The sequence below is a fragment of the Podarcis erhardii genome, assembly GCF_964252035.2.
Source record: "Podarcis erhardii genome assembly, chromosome: 17".
NCBI classification, from domain to species: Eukaryota; Metazoa; Chordata; class Lepidosauria; order Squamata; family Lacertidae; genus Podarcis; species Podarcis erhardii.
In genome coordinates this window covers 32,912,928-32,937,038 of record NC_138515.1, presented here as the reverse complement: position 1 = coordinate 32,937,038, position 24,111 = coordinate 32,912,928, and the positions used below count along the sequence as shown (strand labels likewise).

The 24,111-nt window shown below is 44.2% G+C and overlaps 1 protein-coding gene across 2 annotated transcripts; it reads left to right on the top strand.

The window, feature by feature from the left end:
- The first annotated feature begins 1,690 nt into the window (after positions 1 to 1,690).
- On the top strand, positions 1,691 to 23,206 carry HAO2 (hydroxyacid oxidase 2). 2 transcript variants are annotated; one of them, XM_081845403.1, is made up of 7 exons: positions 1,691 to 2,084; positions 6,849 to 7,000; positions 8,600 to 8,883; positions 15,159 to 15,374; positions 18,197 to 18,355; positions 21,681 to 21,750; positions 22,032 to 22,260. In XM_081845403.1, the coding sequence occupies exons 1-7, from the start codon at positions 1,954 to 1,956 to the stop codon at positions 22,226 to 22,228; spliced, it is 1,209 nt and encodes a 402-aa protein (XP_081701529.1). In that variant the 5' UTR covers positions 1,691 to 1,953; the 3' UTR covers positions 22,229 to 22,260. The 2 variants fall into 2 exon arrangements, with proteins under 2 accessions (XP_081701529.1, XP_081701530.1); XM_081845404.1 differs by lacking the exon at positions 22,032 to 22,260 and adding an exon at positions 22,730 to 23,206 and having other exon boundaries at positions 1,697 to 2,084.
- The last annotated feature ends 905 nt before the right edge of the window (positions 23,207 to 24,111 follow it).

The window sequence follows — 24,111 nt, the reverse complement described above, 5'->3', positions numbered from 1 at the left end:
TTGGACTCGATGGCCCTTGGGGTCTCTTCCAACTCTAGGATTCTATGATTCTATGATTCTATGACCTACTCCCCACCCCAGCCATTTTAAGAGCTAAACTAGAGGTTCGTGATGATGATTTCCCTGGGTGTAAGCAGACTCTGAGGTTAAGGTCACCCTCTTAACTTCCCCATGTGCTTACCAGAATAAGGAACATGGTCATGCCAGTTTCATGAAAGGATTTATAGAGCTATACTGGCATCTAGTGGGGGCAGCATGCAAGACCTGGATTTTCCTAATAATTCCCTCTTTAATGATGCAGGAAATTAAACGAAGCTGCATGGCAGGCAAATAACACAGACCACAAGCCAGAGGAAGAATGAAAATGTAGTGGAGAAATGAAAACTTAGTTCAGATGCACCAGCAGTTGTATAAACCGTTAGATTTACATACAATGGGGGAGAATTTTGATTCATTTCCCATTTATAGGCAAACCTACTTTACAAAACAGTATGAGAACCGAAACACAACCATCCTTCGAAATCTGCCCTTCTCTGAATTTTGCAAGTCGAGTGATGTGTACAAAATTGTATATGCTGGAATGAAATGCAGGTGTTCCTGAAAATAACATGCAAAAATGCGTTGTTATAGGGGAATTATGCTCTTATTCTTATTCTAATGCTTGTGTTTAAATAAATCAGTGTGCTTTGCACTGCATTCCAGTGTGGGTGCAGTGGTTAGAGTGTCAGCCTAGGACCTGGGAGACCTGAGTTCATATCCCCACACGACCATGAAGATCATTGGGTGACCTTGGACTAATCACTGCCTCTCAGCCTAACCTACCTCACAGGGCTGTTGCTGGCATTAAATGATATGGGGGGAACCCTATAAGCCACCTCAAGCTCCTTGGAGACTAAGGAAGGACATATCTGTGGTAAATAATTTTGTTACAGCCTGAATTATTTTGACAGTTTACCATCTGAGAGGGATTCCAGAACTATGGAATGTGAGGCTAGTGTGTGGCGTGGCAGAACTGTTTTGTTATGAGAGCACATTCAGACCAGCACAAACAGTCCAAAGTTCACTAGAAAGTTAAGCTTTAATCTTTTGCGGTGATGTATTCAATTTGAAATGTCCCCATCTCCCCTCAGCCAAACACAAATCCAGGCGGGGCTGTGTTCACAAAGGGATAGCAAGACATTCAGTTGAAAATCCGCACTGAAGCAATGGTCTAGCTAGCTGGTGTTGCCCGCACTAAAGGCAAGTGATTTTTTACCTGAGGTTGTTTGTGGGCAGTGGGCGGTGGGTAAAGGTTGTTAATGAAAAATCTGTGGCTGGATTCAGCACTTGCTTCCTCCAGATAATTATTTGATTTGCAGTGGAAGGAGACACCTCTACATTTCGGGTGTGAATTGATGTGCAATGTGACTCATTCACACATGCAAATTATTCCCTTACCTTTGCCACCATATGTGATTTGTTCCAAGGCTGTAATTTAAATTATTTCAGTGTTTTATTAGAGAAATACCATTTGGTTCAGGTGGGTTTTAATTTTGGTATTCTAAGTGGACTCTGTTCTAATTATATTGTATGACTTTTAGGAGACATATGAAGGCAACTCTTCATAGAGAAGTTTTTAATGTTTGATGTTTTGTTATGCTTTTATATTTTTCTGGAATAGACATCATCATCATCATCATCATCATTATTCCATTCATTGCCCTGATATAAATAATGTTCTCTGAAGGCACACTGTCTGCCCCCCCCCTGCAACTGGGCAGCACCTCTGGGCAGAAAGCACATAGAACCCTGTCTCTTCCAGCTAATCTGCACAGATCAGCTGAGAAGAGGGGCGGGGACTGTGTGACTGAGCATGTCTGCAAGAACATTTCTCCATCAAGCCAACTTCAGGACTCTCATTTATAGCCTGTACTTGTCATACTTGTCTTCTCTCCACTGCAGCTTTGATTTAAGATGGCCCTGGTCTGTTTGTCAGACTTTGAGATGTACGCTAAGCAGCACCTCCCCAAAGATGTCTGGGATTTTGTTGCCACTGGTGCTGATGAATGTAGTACCCTGGAAGAAAACCTCAAGGCATTCAAAAGGTAAGATAAAGGCTCACCTTTGGCAAGTGGAAGGTTAGCACTCGTATTAAGATGGTCGCTCACGTGAGGCATCGTGGACTGGCCAGATTGGGCTAGGTTGAAATCTTACGCCAGACATTGGCGGTGCAAGCAGGTCCAGATTTAGATTTGATGAGGCCCTAAGCTACTGACGCGGGTGGCGCTGTGGGTTAAACCACAGAGCCTAGGACTTGCCAATCAGAAGGTCGGCGGTTCAAATACCCACGACAGGGTGAGCTCCCATTGCTCGGTCCCTGCTCTTGCCAACCTAGCAGTTCGAAAGCATGTCAAAGTGCAAGTAGATAAATAGGTACCGCTCCGGCGGGAAGGTAAACAGCGTTTCCATGCGCTGCTCTGGTTTGCCAGAAGTGGCTTAGTCATGCTGGCCACATGACCTGGAAGTTGTCTGCGGACAAACGCGGCCCCCTCGGCCAATAAAGCGAGATGAGCGCCACAACCCCAGAGTCGGCCACGACTGGACCTAATGGTCAGGGGTCACTTTACCCTTTACCTTTAAGCTACTGAAGGTAATGGGGCCCTTTATATGTCCAGGTGTCCTTTGTCAACAACAAATTGTCACTGTTTTTTGTGTTGAATATATGCTATATGCATGGAAATGAGCAAACCAGTGATATTTTAGGGAGCAGGCTAGCAGGCGGGGCCCTTACTTACATCATAGGAGTCTACGCAACACAAAACACTGTTGCTGTATGTAGGTTTTATGTTATTTGTTTTTTATCTTATATTTTGGAAATGTACATCCAGGTTTTTTTTCCCTTTAAATTTTTTTTGGGGCCCAAGAGAGTGGGGCCCAAAGCTATAGCTTGTTTAGCTTATACGTAAATCCGGCACTGGGTGCAAGCATTCACGTGCATCTCTTTCCACCGACTGACTTTGTTAAACTCAGTCACAAATGGCTGATCTGGTATCTATTAAAACAGAAGTCTGATCTGGGAAAGTGAATCACTTGCAGCAAAATTGGGAAGAACTGATGCCTCTGCATCCCTCAAAGTTTTGTTTTCAGTACTACATTCCAGTTCTCACACACTTGTGTGGCACAGTGCAGCTATTGCAGTAGGGTGGCTGGATCTGAACTTGCAGATGTGTCAGAGTTGTTCCATGCCTTGCAGCCAGATCCCACTTCTACGGCAACAAAATGTGTTGAGCACATCGAGACACCCAAGAAATCTCATACCGTCTACCCAACGAGCAAAAGTGGAGGGGACAAAATAGCAAGCATTTCAAGCCTCTAAACACCCACACAAGTACTTTCTCCAAGTGCCTGGTGCTTTCTGGGGACAGTTGCAGGAATAGCCTCCCCCCCCCCAGGGGCGGAGGAAGAGAGGTGCGGTGGGGGTGGGCCGCCCCAGGTGTCACCATTGAGGGAGGTGACAAAATGTAGGGAAGCACTCACCTGCAGCATGCCTGAGACACACGTCTCTCCTGGGAGTGATGCAGTGACCTAGGTGCCCGCAGGCTCCGCGCTGCCCCAAATGCTCCGCCCTCTGCCTCCCCCACCCCCAGCTATAGGGTGGCTGAGTGGGAGGAGGCAGGCAGACCTGTGGAGTGTCCTGCCCCAGCCCGTCCTGTGGGTGGCTGGGCCCCTGGCCCCTGGGCACAGGGTACATGCACCGCCCCAGGCACCTGATCAGCTTGACCTGCCGCTGCTCCCCCCACCTCCGAAATATCATTGTGCAGTGGCGTAGCGTGGGGGGTGCAGGGGGGGACAGCCACACCGGGCGCAACATCTGGGGGGGCATGCTCGCCGCCTCTGGAGTCGCCGAAGAGCCTCGGGCGCAGGCTGTAGCAGAGCCCCATGTCTCGCGGAACTGACGAGCTGTGCGCGCGTCCGGGCTGAAGGCGTCCGGCAGGCAGCGGCTCTCCGCGCTCGCCGCGGTCCCCGCGCATCAGGGCCGTGGAGGGTGCGCCAGAAAGCCCCTCCTCACAGCCCCGCTGCTGCTGCAGCAGCGGCTGGGCCATGTTGCATTTTCCTCGCCTCTCTGCCCTCCTCCTCCTCCTCCGGGCAAGCGGCGTCGTTTGGGCGGCAGCGCCAGCAGCAACTCGCCTCAGATCACCTGACACGGACCCTCCGCCACCGCTGTGGCTACCTTACCGTAAATACCCCAGCCCAGGCAGCAGCAAGAAGAAGCTGGCAGCGGCGGCAGGTTAGGGGCGCAAATTACTTGCCTTGCCCCGGGTTACATTAAAAGGGCCTTTTCACAGTGCAATGAAACCAGCTGCTTGTGGTCTTTGTGTCCTCATGAGAGACGTTCCAAAAAGGTTGAACTCTCAATAACTCTTGTTTGATCGCAAGGATTATATTAAGTTGTGGGTGGACATAGCGGTCAACACAGAGATTTCTCCAAGTGGTTCTTTATAGTAAGCTGGAAGTGAACTGAACTGCAACAGCTCAGCCAGCCTGCTTTTATAGGCAGCCGGCTGTCAACATTGTAAGAACAACAACAACCCAGGGTTTCCTGCCAAAATTAACTTACGTGGACCTGAGTGAAAACTATATACACAATACCCCTGGTGGCCAGGGTGAGAACTTCAATACGTAACAGATTGGATTCACCCCTGACTCCAGTACAGCTTTTTCACCATTCAGCAAAGCACCTAATTCCATGTGACAGTAACAATATAATTAGCAATCTCTGTAGTATTTAATTGTTACAGATCCCCTCCCCCAACAGCTATCAAGATTGCAACGTGCAAGTTGTGAGACTCCTCAGTCAGAGTCTCACAAATTCTCCCTAAACACACACACACACACACACATTGTGGGGTAATAAGCATTAATGGTTAATGCTATTTTTTTCTTTATTTTTTCTAATGCTAATTGCCACACTGATACTTATCACACCATTTTCCAAGTGGAGCAGAACACGTAATGATGGTTTGCTGCTGGTTTTTCAGTAGAAAAATAAAATAAAATGTCCATTATTTAATCAACCATGAGTTTTGTACATTTGCTAATGTGGAAATCTTCATGAACGTGTTCTGAATAATACATTTTCCCCCATTTTTGCTATTTATTATACTTGTTACCTGAAGATCTCCACAAAGTTATCTAATTTATACTACTCTTAATAATAATTATACTGAGGATTTTATAATTGAATGCAAAACAGGGGGGGGGAAACAAAGTTACATTAACAAATTAACAGTAGAACTTAATGTAAGACAATACTAGAAATATTTGAGCACAGTGTCCTTAGAATAAAGCAGTTCACGCACTGATTATAAGCCAGCTTATTATATATGTTTTATATTCACTTGGGGGATGTTGGAATATTCCAGAAACTTGGTAACTGGTCTTGAACCGGTTGCTAGGCAACAGGAAAAGTCTGCCCAGCAACAGGAGACCATATTAAGGGCATATGATTAACAAGGGTCAGAGTGTAGAGAGTTAAAAGTGTCAGTGTGCAAATGAGCATGAGTCAGCATTAGGTCTCTGGCCAGATGGCTAGAAGAAGAAAGGATTATGTTATTTTATTTGTATTAAAGGTAAAGGGACCCCGGACCATTAGGTCCAGTCGTAATGAACTCTGGGGTTGCGGCACTCATCTCGCTTTATTGGCTGAGGGCGCCGGCGTACAGCTTCCAGTTCATGTGGCCAGCATGACTAAGCCGCTTCTGGCGAACCAGAGCAGCGCATGGAAACGCTGTTTACCTTCCCACCGGAGTGGTACCTATTTATCTACTTGCACTGGCGTGCTTTCGAACTGCTAGGTTGGCAGGAGCAGGGACCGAGCAACGGGAGCTCACCCCATCGTGGGGATTTGAACCGCCGACCTTCTGATCGGCAAGCCCTAGGCTCTGTGGTTTAACCCACAGCGACACCCGCGTTGTATTAGACCCATGTAAATTACTGTAAATAATAAAGATACTAAATTAAAAAGGAAACTCTGCTGCAAGTTTTTCAAAAGAAGAAAAGCCAAGAGCAGTGGCTGCGCGCACACATCAACAGGGGAAGGGCAATATAGGATATTGTTTAGTTGTCAGGATGAATGGCTGAATTAGATTAGATTGATAGGGCTTCCGCCTGCAGAAGTAACACCTGCCAACTCTGCTGTTTCAGCTCTTTCTAGTGTGGGAATGTTCAGGGTGGCAGGAGAGGATATATTGTTGATTAATAGCCTTCCTAACTTACACTAGCAAGTTCCTTTACTCAGCAGAGTCCATTCCCCTTTACACGGCAGAAAACTAGTTGCAAACTCGTGTGAGTTTCTTAAGACAATACGCAATTCAGTCTGGCTTGTCCAGACTGAAATGTGTTCTAATATTTTCCTGGCAAGACCCCTTGAATCCCTCCTAAAATAATAAAGACACCACAGTCTTATTCATAAGCAATAAAAAGTAAGTTTACTCACGATCAGGTAGAGCACAGTGTGATCCCCGAAGGCAGCCTTTAGGCTTAAAGTTACAAACCTGTACAAACAGGTTTACCCCATATGGGAGATAACCGGGGGGACTTCTGGCTGGCAGGTGAATCAGGATGTTCGCAGAATGAAAAAGAAGATAGAAGAAAGGAAGGTGGCAGCATGACTTGTCCTTTTACCAGGTCTGGAAAGGTCACACCCACCTACTAGTCCCATGCAAGGAAGGATGCTCCACACCAGGAGGAACAGGAAGTTTCGACTGGCTGGACCAAACATTCCCTTGCATGTCCACTCTAGCAAAACAAGGAATGTTGTACTTGACTGCTCCCAGTGTATTACATCCCACATCTAATTCTTCCTGCAGGATTCGCTTTCGCCCACGCGTTCTGCGCGACATGTCTGCAATGGATACAAGGACCACAATCCTTGGCACTGAAATCAGCTTCCCTGTGGGAATTGCTCCCACCGGCTTCCATAGGTTGGCTTGGCCAGATGGAGAGCTGAGCACAGCGAGAGGTATGCCGGGGTCTCCTTGTTGCTGAGAAACAATGGTTGGGCACACAGGGCAGCTGAAAGTGGATTTAGCGCATCATCCCGTGTGTGCATGTTTTTCATGTCATCCACACAGCACGGTCCTTATCCAAGCGGCAGCTGTGCCACACACGGACTTGCCTCTGAATCCAACCCTGGTTTCCCCTTCCCCTCAAGCTAGATGCCTTGCCTTAGAATCAAGTGCCTTTCAAGTTTATCAGATCGTATTAAGGTTTTTAAAACGCTCTGCAAAAAGGCAAGCCTGAAACACCGCTTTGGAGAGGTCCAGAGAAGACCTCGTTAGAGCACAACAAGGAAATTGGTCGGCAATGTGTACCACTCAGTCTTGTAGGGAAGACTGTAGCTCTCTTCAGCAATACAAAGATTGCACCCACAGCCCCAGATTTAGGGTGGGGCGGTTCCCCTGCGAAGGGCACCGAGCCAAGGGGGCACAAAATTGAGAAGATCCATAACAGAGAAGATCAATTTGGGGGAGTCAAATTTTGGCCTTGCACAGGGTGCCATATTACAAAAGATGGAGAAGACAAAATGAGTGCAGTTTGGCAGAGGCTTGGCTGCTAATACTTCCGCATGTCTGAGAACATTTAATTCCCTCTTTTCTCTCTCTATAATTTTTATTAAATTTTCTGTTTTACAGTTTAAAATACTCATTTTACATCCTTAAGCTATCAATAACTTCCCTTCTTCTCTTTCCGTGGTTCGTTTTACATCTCATAAATCCCTGCATATTTTACAAAAACTATACCATTCAGTGTTCCATTATTGCATCCATCAAAACTTGTTTACGCTGTTGATTTTTACCTTAATGCTGCCAGCGTTTTCAGCTGGACACAATTATTTCCCATATATATTCAATAAACGTTTTCCAGTCCTCTTTAAACATATGTTCTTCTTGTTCTATATGTTAAGTCTGTGAGTTGTGCATATTCTGTCAACTTAAGATGCCATTCTTCTTTAATTGGGACCTCACTCATTTTCCATTTTGGGGCTAACAAAACACGGCCACATTAGTGGCATACATAAATATCCCTTTTTTTGAAATTCCCTCTTTTATCTGTCAACAGTACCATTCCACCATAAGGAAATAAAATAAACAAATAACAGGAATTAGTGAACTGATCCACCAATCATAGCTGCTTTAGCTGAGATTCCTGCATAGCTGGGGGTTGGTCCCTTCCTTTTTTTTTTTTTATAAATATTTATTAAGGTTTTTAAATATAAATGCACACATAATAAACAATCTTACTTCTTTTACAACAATTTCAACACTTCTTTGGACTCCCTCACGTCTCCCGCTCCCATTTACATCGTTAAAAATTTTTTCCAAACAAATTATCAACTTGTTTACAATCTCATGTCCACTCATTCAAATATAATCTAGCACTTCTTCCAAAAAATTTTTATATTTTCTTTAGTCTCACTTATCATCAAATTTAAATCTAGTTTAGTGGTGGGGGTTGGTCCCTTCCAACCCAACAGTTCAGTAATTCTATGAGCCAAAGCAGCCAAACCCAGCATACGAGGCTCAGCTTTTCCTTCCCCCATCCCCATATTTTTCCAAAGTGGCAGAAGCTATGAATACATGTTACATTGCCAGCTCCTATGCCTCTTGCTCCGTGGAAGAGATTGCTGCTGCTGTGCCTGCTGCTTTCCGGTGGTTCCAGCTCTACATCCACCGGGACAGAGCCATCTCGGAGCAACTGATACGAAGGGCAGAAGAAGCTGGCTTCCAGGCCCTGGTGCTCACAGCTGATGTGCCCTACACGGGCAAGCGGCGCGACGACATCCGCAACGACTTCCGCTTCTTGTCTGCCGTTAAGCCCAAGAACTTTGAAGGCGCCTTCGAGGTTGGTTTGTTTTTTAAAATACATATATATATTTATTAGCAATTCAATAACATGTCAAAACATATCATATGCATTATTTCCTCCCCTTTCCCCCCCCCTCAAACCCTCCCTCCCCTCCCCCCCTCAGCTCCTCTCTCTGATTTCTCAACACATATTATTCTCTGCATTTTACAAAATTATACAAATCCTTCCATTATCTGCCTGCCATGTTATCAATCAATAAATTTGTGTATGTTTATTCAAAACCTGCCAAGGAGTCAAATTCATTTTGTTGTCCTTTTAAGTAATATGTGAAAAGTTCCCATTCTTGTTTAAAGTCACAGTTGTCCTTATCTCGCAGTTTATATGTCAATTTAGCCAGTTCTGCATAGTTCATCAGTTTTTCTTGCCACTGTTCTTTTGTCGGGATTTCCTCATTCTTCCATCCTTGTGCTATCAAGACTCTTGCCGCTGTTGTTGCATACATAAATAAATTATTTTTTTTCCTTGGCAGGTCTTGTCCTACAATCCCTAACATAAATGCTTCTGGTTTTTTAACAAATGTCATGTTGAACATTTTCTTCAGTTCATTGTATATCATTTCAGTAAGCAGGCATACAAGGCACCATCCAACCCTCTTAGGGACTCCACTCCGGATATGGGCTTGCTCCTGAGCCGTTTCTCCTCCAGAAGAAATCCTGCAAGGCAGCAGAGGTTGAGCATCAGAGTTTTCCTTCTCTGAGATGGGCTACCTTTCTAAAGCCCCATCTGCCCCTCACTTCCCCATGCAGAAATTGCCTTTTGGACCATTGGACACACTGTTGGTCTCATCTGCTCAAGGCAAGGGTTATGTAACCCAAAACAAACAGAAGCTTTCTTGGCTCTGTGAAGCCTTGGAGCTGCTGCACTCTTGCTGGCGTCCACTGGAGGACAGACAAGGGAAAGAAAAACAATCAAATATTTTCTAACCTGGAGGAAGGGGGATCGTTGCTTCCCCCCAGCTCAAATTTCTGTCACTCCCAGTGGGATGGATGCTCCCGCCTCTGAGGCCTTCTCAGTCTACATCTTTCAGGGGCTCTCAGCTTCCTGCCTGTCTTGGATAGCAGTCTCTCCTGCTCCTGTAAAGCAAACAGAGCAGGTTCCTTATAACATACTGTTGTAAACAAAAATTGCCCTTTTTCCTTATGGGGTGTCCAAGAGTCCATATAGAGTCCTTACTTAGGTTCCCTATTGGTAGGAGAAGATAACAGAGGCCAACCAGAGAATATTGAGAAGCAAAGCAGCTAGTAAGCTTGATCTTTATTGATCTGTTGCAACAGGGTGTTCCCCTCACACGCAGGAGAGAGGAGGGACCCAGAAAACTGGCGCGCAAGGCCTTATAAAGACTTTTGAAATTCCCACCCTGTAGATCAAGACCACCCAAAGAAACATCATACATACATCACAGAAGGGGTGTAACCTAAGACCACCCCTCAGATACATCACACCTACATCACAGAAAAGGCGGTCTTAAAACAGAAATTTGAATGTTGTTTTTCTCCTGTCGTTGTTTATCTCCTGTCTGGCAGATTACTTGATTGGATTTCCTGGGTAGCCTGGCCAGTCTTTTGTAATGATAAATACTTAGTTCTTGAGCCAGGTCACAGGCTCACACCCTATTCAAACACAGACATACCCTTAAGACAGGATTTTTAAGGAAAAGACAGTGGGGAGGCTTTTCCATTTTCCTTTGACCTTTCAGAGAAAACATTTGGTCAGTTTGGGACAGTTTGGGAATCAAAATGGTTCCAGGTGGGTCTTCCTGTGCTGATCTATGTATGTGCTTGATTGGTACACTCATGAACATTTAACAGATATCTGAGCCCTCAAATTCCTATCACAATATCCTCCCACATTTCGGGAAGGCAAAGCAGGACCCTGCCCACCCCCTGTACCATCCCATCCGCCCATCCCAATCTCTGCTCTCCTTCCCCCCCCCCCTCCGTCCATCCGTCCGTCCAATCTCCACCCCAGGACGAACAATGGAAGCTGCCGTAGATCAAGTCAGTTCATCTCGCTCAGTGCTGTCCACACTGACGGACAGCTACCCTTTGGGGCTTCAGGTGGGGCCCTACCAGGAGATATGAAGGATTGAACCTGTCGCCTTCTGCATGCAAAACAGATGTACAGTGGTGCCCCGCAAGACAAACGCCTCGCAAGACGGAAAACCCGCTAGACGAAAGGGTTTTCCGTTTTGGAGGCGCTTCGCAAGACGAATTTCCCTATGGGCTTGCTTCGCAAGACGAAAATGTCTTGCGAGTTCCTGCGGGGTTTTTTCCCTTTCCCCCCCCTTTTCCTAAGCCCTAAGCCGCTTATCAGCTGATCCACTAAAAGCCGCTAAACCGCTAATAGCGCTAATCCGCTAAGCTGTCAATGGGCTTGCTTCGCAAGACGAAAAAACCGCTATATGAAGAGCCTCACGGAATGGATTAATTTCGTCTTGCGAGGCACCACTGTACAACGAGAAATTCAGCCAAAGGAAAGAATATAGAACACAGTCGTACCTTGGAAGCCGAACGCCTTGGGAGTCAAATGTTTTGGCTCCCGAACGCCACAAACCCAGAAGTGAGTGTTCTGGTTTGCGAACGTTCTTTGGAACCCAAATGTCCAGCGTGGCTTCCGCTTGGCTGTACGAGCTTCCTGGAGCCAATCAGAAGCCACGCTTTGGTTTCTGAACATTTTTTTTTAATTAATTTTTATTCAAATTTCCAATAAACCAATTCATTTATAATTTAACATCCAATTTAACTTATACATTCTTTTTGACTTCCATCAGCCTATCTGACAATTTTCATATTTATCACAACTTCTCACATTTCATACATTTATGTTGCACTTTGACATTCCCTATTTTATCATCGCTTTTAAGCGACATTTCAGTTTGTTTTTTCACAAAGCTTCTTGAAATCCAACAAGCGTTATTTCCTGATCACACACAGTTTTCATATACTCTGTAAATTTATTCCAGTCCTCGGTGAATCTCTGATCGCGTTGGTTTCGAATTTTCCCAGTTAATTTATCCATTTCTGCGTACTCCATCAATTTCATTCTCCATTCTTCCCTCGTTGGCATTTCTTCCTGTTTCCACCTTTGGGCCAACAAAATTCTGGCTGCTGTTACTGCATATCTAAATAACTTCACATCTTTCTTTCCAACATCATTCCCTACTATACCAAGTAAAAATGCTTCTGGTTTCTTTACAAAGGTGTATCTCAACATTTTTTTCATCTCATTATAAATCATTTCCCAAAAGCATTTCACTTTCTTACATTCCCACCACATGTGATAAAATGTCCCTTCTTTCTCTTGACACTTCCAACATTTATTACTGACTTTAAACATCTTTCCAAGTTTCACAGGGGTTATATACCATCTGTATATCATTTTCATAACATTTTCCTTTATCGTAGTACATGCGGTGAATTTCATTCCTTCTTTCCAAAGTTTAATCCACTCCTCTAATTGTATATTGTAACCAAAATCTTTGGCCCATTGAATCATAACCGTTTTTACTTCCTCATCTTTTGTGTGCCATTCAAGTAATAATTTATACATTTTTGACAATATTTTTACATCACTATTCAAGATTTCTTGCTGGAACCTCAATTTTTTCCCTAAAAAACCTTTTTCTCGCATATCTTTTTTAAACATTGCATTCAATTGAAAATATTGCAACCAAACATTCACCTTATCTTTAACCTCTTCGTATGGTTTCAGATTCCACTTATCTCCTTCTTTAATTATCAAATTTTCATATGTGGCCCAATTCCCTGTCATATTGATCCCTTTCGTACTCATTATTTCCAATGGCGATAGCCACATTGGAGTTTTAGGCTCTAATAGATTTTTGTACCTGTTCCACACTTCAATTAACGTTCCTCTAAAAATATGATTTCCAAAACCTTTGTGCACTCTGTTCTTATCACACCATAAATACGCATGCCACCCAAATCTATTGTCGTATCCTTCTAAGTCCAACAATTCTGTGTTCTCTAATTTTATCCATTCTTTTAACCAGCAAAGCTTCATAATATAACTTTAAATCTGGCAGGGCAAAGCCTCCTCTTTCCTTTACATCTGTCAATATCTTAAATTTAATTCTGGGCTTTTTGCCCTGCCAGATATATCTTGACACTGTTCTTTGCCATTCTTTAAATATTTTCACACCTTTAATTATTGGTATTGTTTGAAACAAAAACAACATTTTCGGTAGCACGCTCATTTTTATCGTTGCAATTCTTCCCCATAACGATAGTCTCATCCTTGCCCATACATCTAAATCACATTTGATTTTATTCCAGGTAGGTACATAGTTATTTTGAAATAGGTCAATATTCCTGGGAGTTAACATAATCCCTAAATATTTTACTTTTTTAACCACTTTCATTTCTGTTTGTTGCTGAATTTCTTCTATTACTTCTTGATCTAAATTTTTAGCCATTATCTTGGTTTTATTCCTATTTAATTTAAAACCTGACACCTGACCAAAATACTCAATTTCTTCTAACACCTCTTGGACACTCTGTATGGGATCTTCTATAGTTATAACTAAGTCATCAGCAAAGGCCTTGACCTTATATTGATTACCACCCACTGTTACACCTTTTAGCTTTTCGTTATTTCTTATTGTTCTTAGAAAAACCTCCAGAACCAATATGAATAACAGCGGTGACAACGGACATCCTTGTCTTGTACCCTTCGTGATGGCAATATTTTCTGTTATGACATTATTTACAATTAGTTTTGCTCTCTGTTCTGAATATATCGCCTGTATACCACTCAAAAAAGATTGGCCCACATCCATATATTCTAAATTCTTTAACATAAATTCCCAAAAGATATTATCAAAGGCCTTCTCAGCGTCCACAAAAATTAGCATAGCTTGTTTTTCCTTCCCGCTAGACAGATATTCAATTATATTAATTACATTTCTTATGTTATCTTTCATTTGTCTGCTGGGAAGGAATCCTGCTTGATCTTTATGTATCATTTCATTTAATACCTTTTTCAATCTGTTTGCTAGAATATTTGCGAACATTTTATAATCATTATTCAATAATGAGATTGGCCTATAGTTTTTAACTTGCATTAGATCTGAATCTTGTTTGGGAATTAACGTTATGTATGCTTCTTTCCATGTTTCAGATATTTCTCCTTTTTCCAATATCTTATTCATTACTTCTTTCAGCGGTACTAGTAGGATGTGTTTCATTTCTTTATAATATCTTGCACTGAATCCATCCGGTCCTGGTGCCTTTCCACTTTTTAAATCCTTTATTGCCTTTGAAATCTCTTCCAATCCTATTGGTTCATTCAATTTATTTTTATTACTTTCTGATATTTTTTGCACCTTTTTCTTCTTCAAATATTCTTCTATTGGGGGGGGGGGTTTCTGAACATTTTGGAAGTCGAACGGACTTCTGGAACAGATTCCATTTGACTTTCAAGGTATGACTGTATACCCAAGCCTGACCTCACTACCAGAGGGGTAACAAGAGGCCATACAGCAAAAAGTTCCGTATTTGTTCAATATATCAATACCATATTGGCCCGAATATGTCACACCTGAATTATAAGCCGCAGCTTTAAAACTGGGGGGGGGGGGAGCAGAGAAAAATACCCAAATATAAGATGCTCCCTTCCTTGCTGCTCCTAGCTGCGTACTAGAGGGGGCGCTGTGTTGCCATCGGCCTTCCCCCTTCCTCGCTCTCTCCCTTCTGAGCCTTGGAGGAGAGGACGGGGAACTACACGCTGGGCGGGTGCCACTTTGCCGTGCTCCTGGCTGCATACCGTAAGGTCACAAATATAAGCCGCACTTTAACTTTTCATGGTCAGAATTTGGGGGGAAGTACGGCTTATATTCGGGCCAATATGGTATACAGTGGAACCTCGGGTTGCGGACGTAATCCGTGATGAAGGCACGTCCGCAACCCGCAGCAATCGTAACCTCCAGCACCGCGTCTGCGCACGTGCGTGACACAATTTAGCGCTTCTGCGCATGTGCAAGCGGTGAAACCCGGAAGTAGCCCTTTCTGGTACTTCTGGGTTTCCCACAGTCCGCAACCTGAAAACGTGTAACCCAAAGTGTCTGTAACCCGAGGTACCACTGTATATTTGTTTCGCAGCCTTTACATAGTGCTTGACTGTAACAAAACCTCAAAATGTTTATAAGAAAGCCTAGCAGGAGACGGATCTGTTTAAGATTTGCACCAACAGTGTGAGCAACAGTGACACTCTCTTTTGCTCCTCTCCTTCAGAGTAAAGACTGTTCAGAGTATGGGGTGCCTGCTGGCAGCATCGACCCCTCTGTCACTTGGAATGATATCTCCTGGCTACGGAGAGTGACACGCCTGCCTCTCATCATCAAGGGAATTCTGACAAAGGAAGATGCAGAGCTGGCCATGAGCCATGGAGTTCAAGGGATTATTGTGTCCAACCATGGAGGAAGACAGCTGGATGGGGCACCTGCAAGTGTAAGGGACAGGTTTATCACACTTAACATGTGCAAAACTGTTCGTGTCCACAGCTGTGGTTTACTTGGTTGTGTGCACCAATGCAAAGGAGCAGGATATCAGTTGAATCAGTCAAAAGATAAATGAATACCCAAACAATTAAACCCCTGTGTTGCAAACAATTAACAGTAATATCCAAGGCAATACGATGACCAAGTACAACAATGCAATATCAATATAAACTCTTTATATAGTCTACGGAACATTGAACAATATGAGAAATCAAATAAACAGAAATTTTATAAATCTCTGAAAGTCACTAAATGTGCACTCTTGATGTATTCTCTTGAAAATATAGAACCAAATAAACACAAGTCTTATAAGTCTCTGAAAGTCTTTGTAGACTATGCAAGTTTCTGAAAGAAGCAATGGGTCAGATTCTTATCTGATGAAACAGACATAGTGAACATCGTTTCAATAAAAAAATTCCTTCCAGTAGCACCTTAAAGACCAACTGAGTTAGTTCTAGGTATGAGCTTTCGTGTGCATGCACACTTCTTCAGATACACTGAAACAGAAGTCACCGGACCTTTCTATATAGTGAGAAGGTGGGGAGGGGTATTACTCAGAAGGGTGGTGGGAATGGGTGATTGGCAGATAGCTGCGATGAGCCTGTTGACGACTCTTAACGACTGCAATAGGTCTAACAGGAAAAAGCAAGGGGTGAGAAGGTGAAAAATGGCTTTGTCATGTATAATGAGATAAGAATCCAATGTCTTTGTTCAAACCAGGTCTCTCCATAGTTTTAAGTTTGGTAGTTTGGTTTGAACAAAGACATTGGATTCTTATCTCATTATACATGACAAAGCCATTTTTCACCTTCTCACCCCTTGCTTTTTCCTGTTAGACCTATTGCAGTCGTTAAGAGTCGTCAACAGGCTCATCGCAGCTATCTGCCAATCACCCATTCCCACCACCCTTCTGAGTAATACCCCTCCCCACCTTCTCACTATATAGAAAGGTCCGGTGACTTCTGTTTCAGTGTATCTGAAGAAGTGTGCATGCACACGAAAGCTCATACCTAGAACTAACTCAGTTGGTCTTTAAGGTGCTACTGGAAGGAATTTTTTTATTTTGTTTTGACCATGGCAGACCAACACGGCTACCTATCTGTAATCGTTTCAATAATTCATCTGCAGTTTATGAAGCATTTCTGTATCCTGCTGTGCTGAAGAATAATTCTGCGAAACAGTGGGGATGTCCAGAAACACTGTTCACTACGTCTGTTTGCGAACCACTTTGGCAGCGTTGGACGTCATAAAACAAAGCTTTAACGGCTTGTTTTCATCAGATAAGAATCTTCCTCCATGGTTGGACACAAGACTTTCAGAGATTTAAAAGATAAATGAATGCAGAAACAGCTAGGAGGAGAAAATCAGGGCAGGGGAACAAGTTGAACAGAATCATTTGTGTCTGTGCAGTATGAAGGTGGAAAACAAGCTCCTTTATTGGAGCAGGTTCAAGGCCCACAGAGTGCACAGAAGAATGTTGCATATGTGGGAAAACCAGCCTCATATAACCAACATGCTTAAGTCAAATGAATGCATGAAGGGGTTAATGCCATAGAGTAAACTGTCCTGCCAGGCTTAGCCAGGTCACACCCCCTTATCTTGGGATTAGAGCAATCAAGCCTATTGTACTTCAGAAGAACCTGAGAAGCTTGGTGTGTGAGAAGGTCTGAGCTGGTTGCTCCAAGTTCAGCCCATGGCGCTAACAAGCCTCTCTTGAGCATTTGCACCAATTATTTAGGAACTTTTACCACTTTGTGACTAAGCCTGGGCAGCTTTTGTAGCTGATGTACATGAACCTGACCTTTGGAGAGTTTGTAAGTAAACAGTTTTTAAACTTACCAAACATACGGTCTTCTTCTATGCTGGGAGAAGAGAGGGACTTTGAAAGGAACTTGGAAGGGCACATTTTAAAGATCTGACGGCCTGTATTTCCACACTTTGCTTTGCTGCATATTTTGCGATTTTAAATCTCTGTTGGGCTTCTCTCACCAAAGAGTGCCTGCCCCAAACCAGAATCCTGGTAGCCAGGGAATTCTCCCTTTTATATACCTATTTTTTCCTTGCAATCAACAGCATATTCAATAGGGGAAGATATCTTCCAACCTCTGACCATTCTGCGTTCTGAGGTATCTTGCCCAAAGGCTGCATAAAGGAGTACATGCATCATATCCCCATGTTGAACACAGCAGAGAGAAGCAGCCTGAATCTTTCCAGGGCTAAGCAACCTTTGGATGTGATAGGTGTGGAAAGGTGTATGGCCACAGAAAAGGGAGTAGCAGAAACTGATGGTTGATCCACCCATCCAAAAACACTGACAAATAATAATAATCTGTGACACTGAGTGGAGCAGTTTGGAACCCAATTTTCTCTGACGTTTGGATCCTCATATCACACAAACTTGAATTTTGCAGGGGGAAGTATTGGTGTTGTTTGAGGGTAATGTTGTGTGGATTGCACAAATTAAATGACAACACAAACAGCTGCAAACACATAGTACACACTGGTGTGGACCAGCCCCCAAACAGAATACTCTTGGCTTTTAAATAGCCTGGCTGGACAGACTGTCAATAAAATAAATAGAAAGAGCAGACACTAGGTGGAGTAGAGCCTTCATTAATGTTTAGCAGTGCATCGGTATGGTGGTGGCAGATAGGAGTTCCAAGAGAGATCCATGTTCCAAGGATATCTGTGAAATAACAGAGGGCAAGTCTTGGTTCTCGAACATTGATGCCTCAGTTCCCATCTCTGTGTTTCGCGTTTGCTTCTTTGCAGATTGATGCTCTAGTTGAAATTGTAGCCACAGTCCAAAACAAAATTGACGTTTATTTGGATGGCGGGATACGAACAGGAGGTGATGTATTGAAAGCGCTGGCGCTCGGAGCAAAATGCGTCTTCATCGGAAGGCCTGCTATATGGGGTCTGGCCTATAAGGTGAATAAATATACAGTTTGTATGCCTGAGCAACCGTTTAGGGCTCATAAGATATAGCAAGAAATTGCAGATGAACAGCGGTCCCTTTCAAACAAGTGACTGAAACGGGGTTTTCTACATAGCCCTTCACATTTGCACATGGTCCATCACATCTTGCCTTTGGTTTTATAATGCATGCATGTTTTGGGCTCCAGCGTGGTGCATCGTTCTGCCAGTGCAATCTTGATTTATCCAATAAGCTTCAGTCCAGGTACGTGTGCTAGAACACCACTTTCTCAATCCACTTCATAATTCTGATTGTTACTCTGAAGCCACGTGTCAGAATAAAGCCCATAAGGCTGAGGCTACCATCTACGAGGGAGATCTGTTTGCAAAATAGCAGCTTCCAAACCAACTTGCAAAACAACGTACGCGGCTTGTGTTGCAAAATGAAGGCCCCGCTCCGTGTACAGGCTACACTCCAGTCTACGGACCAGAGGGGACAGCCATCACCATCAGTAGTGATGGAATTACTTTGCTCTATGTTTTCAACTGTTCTTATCTTATCTGTAAGCCGCCTTGAATCCCTGTTAGGAAAAAAGATGGGGATATAGATAAATATATAAAAGCATAATCATAGCTAATCGTTTCACTAGGCTCATAGGCTATTCCCCCCCCCCCCCCGAGTTAATGCATTTATTCATTCCAGACGGTAAAAGACACCTGGAACATGGATTATCTAGGGAGATGCAAACAAATCAAGCTATGATTGATCTAGAACCCACCCAAGCTGTTTGAGAGAGCGCCCCCCCAATCAACTGCCCTGGAGTCTGCTGCTCCCCTCCCCATGGTTCCATTTTGTTTTTCTTTAAAGGGACAGCAACATGTTGGCCATCAGTAAAGACAAAGCACGAGGCAGCAGACAGTAACTGAGGCTTAAGGCAGGTTCTCATTCCTTTTGTATGGATGCAAAAGGGCCTGCTAGATTGCGGCCCTGGTCTCTTATGTGCCATAGCTCTTCTCTTTGCTTTATTTTTTTTAACAGAGCAGTTAGCTTTCTTCCTCAGCAAAAGAAGTGGCAATGTTGTTTTGCTGCACTGATTCCTTGATCCTCGGGAGTGGTGGAAAAAACGTAATGGAAAGCCAGCTGCAGGAGGGCGAGACAGACATACAAGCTGTTCTCAAAGTCAAGATAACGGGAATAGTTCCTTCAGCGGAGGATAAGAACCAGTGGGAGGAATTCAAGGTCGCCCTGTTATGAACATTCGGTCGGCGCCAGCACATCCTCTTGTCTGGTGGAACAACCACCTCTCCCCCACATGCAGCCCTGGAGGTTCTCCTGAACCCCCCTCCAGGCAATTTGGGGGTGCAGGGGGAGAAGAGGAGCCCCCATTGTGCTTATGGAAGTCCTTGCATGAGCTTGTGCTAGCAGGACCAGTTAGTTGAGTCCGGCACACTGTAAAGAAGAGCATTTGATCTTTTGCATATGTGGCCCATAGGCAGAATTTTGTCTTTACCCAGGACCTCCCTACTATTCGCAAACTAGAAATTCACTGTCCTCCCTTCTTTTGCCATGCTGGCTTGAATTTCTGCTGGTAAGGCTGCATACACACCAACACATTTGTAGTGCAAAGACTTTTCTCAGTCCAGAACCATTAGGATTCGTCCTCAACATTCTGCTTCCAGTCTAGATTGAGCATAGATCCTGCCGTCCACAAGGCCAGGTGTGGTCATTGAGTATCCTGTAACATTTTCCCAATGAAATTAGGGACGTCCTATTCCATCATCGTCATCTTTTTGTTATTTATACCCCACTCGTCTGGCTGGGTTGCCCCAACCACTCCAGGCAGCTTCCAACACATATAAAAACATAATTAAGAAAAAATTTAACATTAAAAAACTAACATATATGGGGCTGCCTTCAGATGTTTTCTAAAGGTTGTACAGTTCCTTATCTCCTTGGCTTGGGGGTTACACAGTGGCGTAGCGTGGGTTGTCAGCACCCGGGGCAAGGCAAGTAATTTGTGCCCCCTAACCCGTGGATTTGCACCCCCTAACCCTAACCCCCAGATGTTGCGCCCGGTGCGGCCGGCCCCCCCTGCACCCCCCATGCTACGCCACTGGGGTTACATAACTCCATACCCTCCAACATTTCTCTGATGGAAATAGGGACGTCCTAAGGAAAAGCAGGACATTCCAGGATCAAATCAGAAACTGGGACGGCTTCTGTAAATCCAGGACTGTCCCTGGAAAACAGGGGCACTTGGAGGGTCTGCGCTTAACACACATTTGAAAACCAACCCCTTGATTAGGTTCTGCATGCCTTTTCCTCCCTGCACATGACCCAGGAGAGCGAAGAATGAAGCGGTGGTTGTGATCTGTGTTCGCACCCACCCACAATGCCATTGGGCAGGTATGGATAGAACCACCATTGCTGGGAAAACCCACCTCAGTTTTAATTTGTCTTCAAATGGACAGACTGGTGGGCAATACAGAATCAATCGGCAATGATCTTTTATTTTCAGAACAAAACTAGTTTCTCAAGAAGCTCTTGTCAAGTTAAAATATGCAATAGCTCTAGACTGTGTGTGAAATATGTAGAAAAAAGAAGTACGTACTCGGTCTCCATTCTAGAACAAAATGTGGTTTGTACACAAGTTAGGGAAGAGGTATTATACTGATATTGTGGCTCTTACAGATCTCCTGATTACGGTATGTCTGTTTTGGCCTTTAACAATACAATGGTACCTCGGGTTACAGGCACTTCAGGTTACAGACTCTGCTAACCCAGAAATAGTACCTCGGGTTAAGAACTTTGCTTCAGGATGAGAACAGAAATTGCGCAGCGGCAGCAGCGGGAGGCCCCATTAGCTAAAGTGGTACCTCAAGTTAAGAACAGTTTCAGGTTAAGAACGGACCTCCAGAATGAATTAAGTTCTTAACCCGAGGTACCACTGTATGGATATGTACATACAAGGCTCACTACTTTGTAGAATTTTGTTCCCTCTATTTTGTCATATCAGTCAACATAATTAATATGTCTGAAGCCTAGATATCTGGAGTTTCAGAGTACTGAAGGTGGCATAAAAAAGAAAGTGGGAGCCTGCCTTCCACTCCACAGCCATCCTGCTAACATTTTGTTCAAACAGTTTCTGTAGGGGGTTTCATAGCATTTCAGATGCCAGCAAAACCCGTTTGAACAGAGAGAACAGTGAGACAAAAGTATAGCATACGTACAACCCAGTTGGAAAATAATTCTGAGATCCTTTTCAGCTCTCAAAAGCTGTTGTCCATATTCAGTCTATGTTAGATCCATAATTTACAATATCACTGTTTCTTGGAACAGGGCGAAGAAGGACTTCGGAAAGTTCTGGAGATTTTGAAAGAGGAACTTCGTTTGTCGATGGCTTTTGCTGGTAAATCCTCCCCCTTCTCTCCCCCTTTTTCAAACGCCCTCCCTTGTGGAGTGTTCCCTCAGCCTCCTCTCATCTCCCCTCTCCTTGGGAGTCCTTTGGGCAGCTACTGGAAGGAGGGAAGGAAAGAGGGACAGAGGCCAGTTTGTCAGTTTGCATTTCTTAGTGCAGAAAGTATTGATCTGATGTGTAGAGATCTTTCCTGTTCATGATATTTGGGTTATTCCTTCTGAGAAGCTGACTACAGCTGGCTTAAACTGGTTCTGTTATCTCTTTCCATCAAGGTCATGCTGATTATAATAGTGAGGCCAGATGGAGTCTGGGTTTCACTTTCTCTTTTTATCTCTTTTCCGTCTGGTGTGGTGTTCTGTATGTAGTGTCAAGGTTTAGACTTATTATAAGTTATTGTAAGTTTAAGTTATGTCTGCTGCAACTGGACTTCTTATGGACTGGGCCAATCCTGAATGTATTGGATGTGTGACCATGATGCTCATTTGCCTTCAGTAGCCGTAAAGCTCTGCTGGATGAAATATTAATTGCCTCTGGTCTATTTTGGGGGGAAATCCTGGAACGTGTTTGAGTTTTAACTCTGCTAACTATACATTGGAATCTACTCTGGATCAATATCGAGTAGAATTTCAATGACACAGCTTTGCCCGCGGCACCCCTGACCATCATTCAAGGCAACCCAGGGTGCCATGGCACACTGGTTGAAAATCACTGGCCTATGTCATCACTTCCCACCTTGAGAGGAAATAGGGTCACCATGCCTTGGGTATCTCTTTCTCTCTATGTGAACTTCAGCTTGTAAGGAACTCTGAGCTGGTCGCTCCAGCACATACATGCGTCCACATTGGCCAAACCTTTGCTCCCAGAGGGTTGGGGGTTTCCTAGATCAGTAGGCTTTGGAGTAGAGGACTCTGTGGTTCTATTTGCCGACAGCACATTTTTTTGACAGTTTGCCTGTTTTCATTTCTTGCAGGCTGTAGAAATGTCTCGGAGATTGGCCGCCACGTTGTTCAATATTCCAAGTTGTGAAGAACCCTCCTGCCCTGTTCATCAGTTCCAGGAAGTAACTGCAGCCCTGGACCAGCAAGCTCAGAGCAACTGGAAAGAACAAATCAGCTGCATGTCAGAAACGCAACCCCCTCCCCCAATCAATCTCTGGCAGCGTTGCAGCCCCCTATATGTGGGAAGTACAGGAGGAGGCAGTCCTTCAAATACCCTGGACCCCAAAGTGACAACCAGCACCATCTCTTGGGCCCAGAGGGAAAGAAGGGGCCAATGCAGTTGATGCAGCGATGGGGCTGTTGGGTCACGTGACCAAGGGATGGGAGGATCTGGCAATTTCCCTCCTCTCCGTTTCTCATTTTTCCAATCTTAAATTCAATTTTGCACATTTCTGCAGCAATCTACATTTAAGAAAGAAATAAATAAAATCACCTATAACAATTCAAAAGCATTTAATGTCAATTCCTCCTAATAAACACATTTTTGTTTGAAGTTCTGACCAATGTATGCATTTTGCAAGCAGTTTTACAATTATTTTCATTTTTAGGCACTTTCCTTTCCACACTTACCTTTGAACAATCAGAATATATTAGCTAGCCAATTTACTTCCAGTTTAGCCTGATTTGTGTAATACTTACTCTGTTCTTACCAGGTGCCTGATTTTTACCTGGCATATTGGATTAAATTTATTCTCTTTGGTATGGTTTTCATTTTGACCTTGTTAAAAGTAATTGTGTGGTTCATGTCAGGTATGCACGTACCTGGGAAGGTAGCCCACCTAGGAGGAGAAACACTCTGGTCCTAAACCTCCGCTGCCTTGCAGGATATCTTTGGGAGAAGATAAGCCTATGGAATAAACCCTACACAAATTCAGAGTCGAGTCCCTAAGACGGTTAGATGGCGCCTTGTACACCTCTGTGCTGGTCCCAGGGGGGTTACCGTGCGGCGTGGTCTGAGTCCAGTCCTAGGTCGAGGGTAAGGAGGCTGTCTGTCAAGGGCAAAGCAGGGTCCAAGGCAAGGAGTGGTCAGGAACTCCAAAAGAGCAGTTCAGGGTGCTGGCAGGAACAGGCTTCCAGCGATGCTGCTCCCGCAACCTGGGACTGGGCTGACTGGCCTTATCTCCTCTGGGGCCTAGGGTGGCCCGGCCCACAGGTGATTCGCCTCTCCTGGCCTTAAGGCGAGCACTCCTCCTGCAGGAACTTAGTTCCCTCCGCCTCTCTGCCCTGAGCCTCTGCAGCTCAGAAGAGACTGGAGGGTTACTGGAACCAGAGGCAGCCTCACCTTCCCCTGACAGGGCTGGGAGAGGAGCACCTGTAGGCAATGGGTCCTCCATCACCTCTGGAGCCAGAGTGG